The 7,729-nt window shown below is 41.6% G+C and overlaps 1 protein-coding gene across 1 annotated transcript in view; it reads right to left on the bottom strand.

The window, feature by feature from the left end:
* Positions 1-5,172: 5,172 nt before the first annotated feature.
* The window catches only part of PLCH1 (phospholipase C eta 1), a 202,163-nt gene continuing 199,606 nt past the window's right edge, over positions 5,173-7,729 (bottom strand). The window contains exon 24 of the mRNA XM_036120610.2: positions 5,173-7,341. Within this exon, the coding sequence (XP_035976503.2) occupies positions 5,258-7,341 (2,084 nt within the window). The 3' untranslated portion in view covers positions 5,173-5,257. The remainder of the gene's footprint in view (positions 7,342-7,729) is intronic.

Raw genomic sequence — 7,729 nt, 5'->3', positions numbered from 1 at the left:
CTAGGAATATATATATATATATAGTTCCCTATATTGGGGAACATCTTCAACTTGATAAAGAACACTTACAAAAAACCAACAGCTAACATCACAATGGTGAAAAAAATCAAAACTCTCCTGCTAAGACGAGGAATAAGGAAAGGGTGTCCACTCTTACCACTGCTTTTCAATATTGTATTGGAAGTCCCAGCTATTGAAATAAGACAAGAAAGGGAAACAATATAAAAAGTGTTCAGATAGGAAAGGAAGAAATAAAGCTCTTTGTTTTATGACATGATTGTCTATGTTAGAAAATCTGAAAGAATTGGGGTAGGGGAGAAGCCTCTAGGAACTAATAAGGGATTACAGCCAGGTTGCAGGATACAAGGTTAATATACAGAAGTTAACTGCTTTCCTTCTACCAGGAATGAACATATGGAATTTGGCATTAAAAATATACTACCATTTATATTAGCACCCCCCCAAAAATGAAAAACTTAGGTATAAACCTAACAAAATATGTAGAAGATCTATATGAGAAAAACTATAGAACTCTGATGAAAGGTATCTAAAGAGGATGAAATAAATGGAGAGATATTGCATGTTCATGGAAAGATTCAATACTGCCAACATGTCAGTTCTTCCCAACTTGATCTATAGATTCAACATAATCCCAATCAAAATCCCAGAAAGTTATTTGGTGGACATTGACAGACTGATTCTAAAGCTTATATGAAAATCCGAAGACCCAGAACAACCAACTCAATACTGAAGGAAAATAATAATAGTTGCAAGGATGTGGAGGAATAAGAACCCTTCTTCATTGCTAGCGGGAATGTAAAATAGTACAGCCACTTTGGAAGACAATTTGGAAGTTTCTTACAAAACTAAACATACTCTTATACCATAGGATCTAGTAATCATGCTCCTTGGTATTTACCAAAATGAACTGAAAACTTACGTCTGTACAAAAACCTGCACACAGGGGCGCCTGGGTAGCTCAGTTGGTTAAGCATCCAACTCTTGGTTTCAGCTCAGGTCATGATCTCAGGGTGGTGAGATCCAGCCCCTTGTCGGGCGCTGCACTCAGTGGAGAGTCTGCTACTCTCCCTTTCCCTCCACCCCCCACCCCTGCTCATGTGCCCACTCTTTCTCTCTCTCTAAAATAAATAAATCTTAAAAAAAAAAAAAACCCTGCACATGGATATTTATAGCAAATTTATTCACGATTGCTGAAACTTGGAAACAACCAAGATGTCCTTTAGTAGGTAAATCAATAAACTATGGTGCATCCAGACAATGGAATATCATTCAGCACAAAAAGAGCTATCACACCCCGAAAAGACATGAAAGAAATTTAAATGCATATTACTAAGTGAAAGAAGCCAGTATGAACATGCTATGTGAGTCCAAGTATATGACATTATAAAAAAGGTAAAACTAATGGAGACAGTGAAGAGACAATGGTTTCCAGGGTTTGTGGGGGTAGGAATGAATAGGCGGAACACAAAGGATTTTTAGGGCATTGAAACTATTCTGTATGATACTACAATGGTGGATACTTGGTATACATTCATCAAAACCCACAGAATGTGCAATACCAAGAGTGAACTCTAATGCAAACTATGAACTCTGAGGGATAATGATGTGTCAATGTGGGTTATAAAGTATAATAAATGTACCCACTGTAGTGGGTGATGTAAATAGTGGAGGAAGTTGTGTGTATGAGGGAAGGGTATATGGGAAATCTCTGTACCTCCTGCTCAATTTTGCTGTGAATTTAAAACTGCTTAAAAAATAAAACTTATTAATTTTTTAAAGTGGGGTATTCATGGATATCATATGTACAGCAACATGACCTTATAATTCTTTCCTTATATTTTCAACTACCATATGTAGTAAGTTTCTAAGTGTTTGGACATTTGGAACAAAACCAATATATTACGTCTCAGCATCTCTATCAGCTTGTGGCTCCCTAGGGACAAATCCCTATTGCTGGAATGCTAGCACCCAGATGAAGGCCTAGCCCAGAGTAGGTGTCACTAAATGTTTATTAAAGGCTTCAGGAAAAGCAATGCTGGGTAGGAGAAAGCGGACCAATGTAGGAGTTGGATTAACCTTGCTTGGCTATTTCCTAGCCAAGGCATGACCTTGAGCAAATCACATGTTCACTGAGATTCATTTTCGGAATCTATAAAATGGAGATAACCTCATGTCTTTGTGAAACTGCTGTAAGGACCAAATGAGATGTGCCACCTATAAGTATTTTTAAGTTGCATAATACTTTCCCAAAAAATCAGCTACTCTTACTCATGGTAAATGACCAAATAGATACTACAATAAAAGGGAGAGAAAAAGAAGGAAGGGCTGGATGGAAACAAGGAGATAAGAAAATTAAAGGAAAACAAAGATAAACTCAGCCATCCCCATTCAAATGACTTGGAACAAGATTCTGTACCTCTTCCTCCTCCCATGCACACAACGGATGTTAGATACATGGTTTCTCTCACATCTTCCTCAAGTTCTCTTATTCACCAATTTATCAAATACTTACCCAATGCAAATCGGTACAGGTCTGGAGCTAGGAAAAAGGCACAAGGTACAACCCCTGTCCTCAGAGAAGTCTAAGTCTAGTAGAAGAGACAGACATGTGAACAGATTGATACATTGGGTGGAATCGAAGGCCCCCTCCCCCTGGCAAATTTGGGTAATTCCTAATGGGTTGGGTATAACTAGGGAAAAGGAGATGACAATCAGAAAAGGCTCTCTAGAATAAAGGATCCTCCAGGATACATCTTGGAAAATGTAGTGACCAAAGGAGGAAAGGGCATTCTAAGGCAGAGGAGACCAAAACAGACAAGGCACCAAATCAAAGAAGACCTTATATGCAAGGCTATGGAACCTTATTTCATACATCACGTGGATCCACTAAAGGGTTTTAAGGTGGTTTAATGTAAATATTAAGAAGCTTTACTTCCACCCTCTGTGGATATTGCTACTGTTGCAAGCAACTCTCCCAGCCACCTGTTGCTGCTCAGCCTTGGAATAGTCTATCTATCTAGCCTCCAAGAAAGGAGTCAAGTGGGAAACTTTGACACTTCACAGGGCTTGCTCTAGTCAGACTTTGCAGAGATTCAGGCTCCCTGCTAGCTCTCAAAAGAAAAATTAGAAAACCTGTTAATATATGCTTGAGCTCTCACTTGCTGTGTGATTTCCTTGGGACTGACGAGTCCCTGATCCGTCCTCCAAACAAGTGAAACCCTGATCAGGAGTCCAATCCGAACACTGAAAGCTTGTGTAAAATTTAAGCATCACTGCTTCCTCTTCTTTATTAGCAATCTCCAAACAGTAATCACGAAGTCACTCTCTCCTCTTTTCCTAAGTCCTATCAGTAGAAGAATACTTGTATTACACTTGGCCACCAATGATTTATGTCACTACTAAATCACTCTGAAATAGGGTTGACATCCAAATGTAAACTCTTGGATTTTTTCTTAAAGAATACTGATCCCACCAAACAAGGCAGCTAAATTCTATCCTTTTGCAAATGAATTTCAACAACTTTACATCATGTCAATCTCTTTAAAAACAAGCCAAGACCTAAGGATAGAACTCTGTGGGTTCTGAACCCCCAAGAAGCCAAAAGTCTGTCAGGTTCAGAAAGAGAATGAAATTGGGTCCCTCTCCCTTTCACCATTACACTCCTGCCCCAACGAGCATCCCAGGGTTTGTCCAAGGAGAGGAAGATCCTCAGCATTGGGGCAAAGTTCAGAGTTGGGGACTGAGGGTAATCAGGGTCTGATTGCTTTCCTCCCCACTCTTCCCCCATATGACAAGCCTTCAAGTGGTCTGATTTGCCAAACACAGCATCTTGGCTGCCCCCATCCCCAGGGCAGGATTTGGGAAGAATTATTTTTAAACTAGCAATATCATCACAAAATGCAAAGAAACTCATTACATTTGATTTCTTTTCAAGTCACCTTACAAATATGGTCTTTAAAGCCTAATGAAAACACTCAGAGACATAAATTGCTGCTTAAAACTATCCCCTGTAGAAACTCTCTCTTCTTCTGCGAAGAGATGAAAAGGAAAATAGTTCTGAGTGCTCTGGGTCCCTTACTCAGCAGTCATCATATGAACTTCAGTTGGAAAAAATATTCACCAAGTGCTTAAAAATCTGCTTTAATTATATTTCCATGAATTCCAAGAAGAACATCATTGCAGTTAATATTACAAAAAAGCAAAGAGGGACATCTGAACATGCAATAAAAAAATGGATTCACAGTGAAAATAATGTATGTTGGTACTAAAATATAGTTACTCGGCTCCATGAAGGGAAAGGGTTTCTTCTAATTATCTATTTACTTGGATTTTATTATGAGAAAATATTTTTTTTTCTTCTTTTTGCTTGACAGCTTTGGGGGTATTTCCAATCTGTGCTACTCTTACTGTTAGTGTGTGACAGAAGTCCCTCATTCGGAAAGCCATGATTTGCAGTCTATAATTTAATCAGAAAATTCAAAAGTACAACAAATAGCTTGGCGACTGTGTTCTTGTTACATACAAAGCCATTAGCAAAAATATGTAACAAAATTTATGTAAAACAAACAATTTTGTCTTTATATACAGAAGTTTGCTTTATCCTCATACCCTCACAGCCTACTCAAAAATGAGAGGGTGTGTGTTGGCGGGGGGGGGGGGGGGGGGGGCAGCTACCAATCTCCTTTGAACTCATTCTGCACGGGGTAGAGAAATCTTAAAAGGTAGGGTAACTATTTTAATCTTCTTTTAACTGAGTTATAAAAATGCATCTGGGCTTCTCAAGGAAGACGGAAAACTAGGAATGATGATAATGGCTTTAAAATAAAGAATTTATCCCTTTGTCCTTTGCAAAGTTTCTTAATGACCTCAACAATTAGTAAAACTGAGTACATTTGTGACTGTGATCTAAGGACTGAGAGTAGAGAGTGTGGTGGGGAAACAGACGGGACATCGTAACCCAAGCTGCGGAGAAGTTTCACAACCAAGGCATGCACATATTTCATACTGAGAGCGTTTACACTTCAGGGGAGAAAGATCATACGCACCAGGGAAATGTCACCCCGATCTATATATACAAACGCAGAAACAGGAAGAACACATGGAGTCAAAGGGAGACCAAAAATACAAGTTTAAAAATACATTTTAAAATCATTTCAAAGCCAAGACCATGTTTACTGAAAACTCTGACAATTCTACAGAATACCTTGTAAACATTGAAAATGCAGCTTTATGTAATTCACAGTCTCAAAAGAAAATAAATTTCTGGTTTATCCTCACTGTTGGGCTCGGTCTGCAAAATGGAATTATCGGAACAAAACGGGTCGCCGTAGCCGGGGCGCAAGGCGGCGCACGCCCCCTCCGGGATGCCGCGGCCTTCCACGCCGCCCCCCTTGCTGCTCCGCAGGTAGCCGGCGATGTACGAGCCCGTGGAGTGCCGGGTGCCCGCAGGCAGGGGCGCCGACGGTTTGTTTCGCAGAACCACTCCGCCCACGTGGCTGGGGTTGACGCCCTTCTGCTTGTTGGCTTCCTGCTTTTCCTTGGCACGGCTGGCAATGTTGCGCACTCGGCTCTGGCTTCTGGATGACAACTTTCTGACCAGTGCCCTGGGGAATTGACTGGCATCCTGCTTTGAACAGAGCACCTGACAGCCCTCTTCCTGGTCAAAAGACACAAGCTTCCGCAGCTGCTCGGTCAGGGCGTCTATGGGCTCTAAGGACTTTGTCTTCCCAGTCACGCCCTTCTTGTCCCTAATGCCAGTTGTAACAAAACTCTTACTAATACACTGGTACTTGCTTTCAAAGTTGCAGGCGATGTCCTCTGATGTTAAGTCCCCCAGACTTTTGGATTTGCAAGGGCTGGGCAGCTTCAGAGCAGGCAGAGGTGGATGCGTGGGCTGCTTGGGCGCAGGGGCATGCATGCCTTCATCACTAGACAGGGGCACACAGGTCTGGTTCATTTTTGCCTCTGAATTTGAGCAGTTGTTGTGCATAAAACCAGAGCCCTGGTAGGCTAGACAAGAAATACTTTGATTTTTGACATCTTGAATATTGTTGAATATTTCAGAGACAGAAGGGTGGAGAGTCTCTTTACAGTAGCCATTTCTCAAACCTCTTTGAAAATGTTCCGCCACATCCTGACCATACTGTGGTTTTAAAGGAGAAGCAGGGTGACTTGCATCCTCTCTTCTATATTCATAGGTTGTTAGGGACAGATTTTCTGAGTCTCCATCCACTTCCACGAGACTGCTCTCCGCAGAATTTAAACAGACAGTGGTTTCAGCCATTACATCCTCCAATGCCAAGTCGGTGGAAGTGATAGGGCTGTGGTTCTTCAGCATTTCCCATTCTTTGCCATTGGTGGGACTTTTTGGTAACCAGCAGTGAGAAGTATTAGAGGACCCAGGCAGGTTGTTTTCCACAACCCCTGTCTTGGCCTTACCAGGAAGGCTGTCATCTGGTTTGGCTCTAGGGACAGGAGTGCAGGTAGTTTCACAGACTGCATGTGTTGAGTGTTTGGAGGTCTCAGGACTTGAGAATGCAATCAGGGCAGGAGATGAGCACAGGAAGGATGACTTGGGTTTTCCCGTGGAAAAGTCATGCTTGAAGGGAATCTTTCGGTCCAAGGTGGGCAAGGGGGGATGACTTGACGTGACACTGGTGCTATGGAGCTGAGAAACAACTGTGAGGTTGGCCTGATCACGGGGCTCCTCAAACTGGCCAATCAGTGCTGAGATGGAACTGCCCGGCTCATTCTCATTGGTTAACGTGACATTGTCAATAAGATGGGAAATGTCACTCTCCTGCAGAATGGCAGTAGAATGTGAGGCAGGTATGTCAGAACAGAGCGTAGAGACATCTGACAAAGAAAAGGATGTTGCAGCTCGGCCCTTAACCCAATTCCCTTCCAAGTTCTTAATCTCCAGATTGCTCTGAGAAAAAATGCTTCCTGACAGTGTGCTTTTTTCTTCCACAAAGCCCCCAGCATTCCCATTTGCCTTGGTTTTCACACCGCATGGACCCTGCGTTAGGGTAACTGTAGGATCAGGAGCCAAATGCTGCCTTGGGGAGAGGGATTTGCCGGGACACTCCTGTTCCTGGCCATCACTTGATACATTTGATTTGGTTCTCCCACCCTTAAGACCTGGCACTCCCAACTGTTCTCCTGGGATTGGTGTGTTGGCAACAGAAATGGTAGAGTTCCCTTGGCCAATCTCTTTGTGGAGGAGGGCGCTAGAGGAAGAGGATAACTTTTTGTTGAAATTTGGAAAATGCTGGTCTTTTATACTTGCCTTCCCTTTTCTTCTTCCATCCTTATCTTCTGCTGAATGAAACAAACAACATTTTAGGTAACATGTATCACTTTTTGTAGGCCCTACAAACACTCATGTTTGTCTTCAGACAGACAAATGGAGAATGTAAGTCTGTTACATCGTGACAGGATATAGTTATGGATTGCAGAGGTTTGCAACAAAGTGTCTGTGTGATGAATAAATGGTAAAATATATTTATAGGAATTTCACTGAAGCTTCCCTTTGAGTATCTATTACATCAGCTAAGGATGTAATATTCATTGTCAAAAAAAAAATGTCAATGAGTTACCATACTTTTACAGTGAGGATTACCTTAAGTTGTTTCCTATTCAGATTTGTACTACACAGAAGCATGGCAATAAAAATAGAACAAGACAGTTCTGTTAAACAAAGTATTGT

This window comes from Halichoerus grypus, chromosome 1 (genome assembly GCF_964656455.1).
Source record: "Halichoerus grypus chromosome 1, mHalGry1.hap1.1, whole genome shotgun sequence".
In the NCBI taxonomy this organism is placed as follows: Eukaryota; Metazoa; Chordata; class Mammalia; order Carnivora; family Phocidae; genus Halichoerus; species Halichoerus grypus.
Note: the sequence above shows the minus strand (reverse complement) of the source record. Positions and strands in the feature narration are given on the sequence as shown.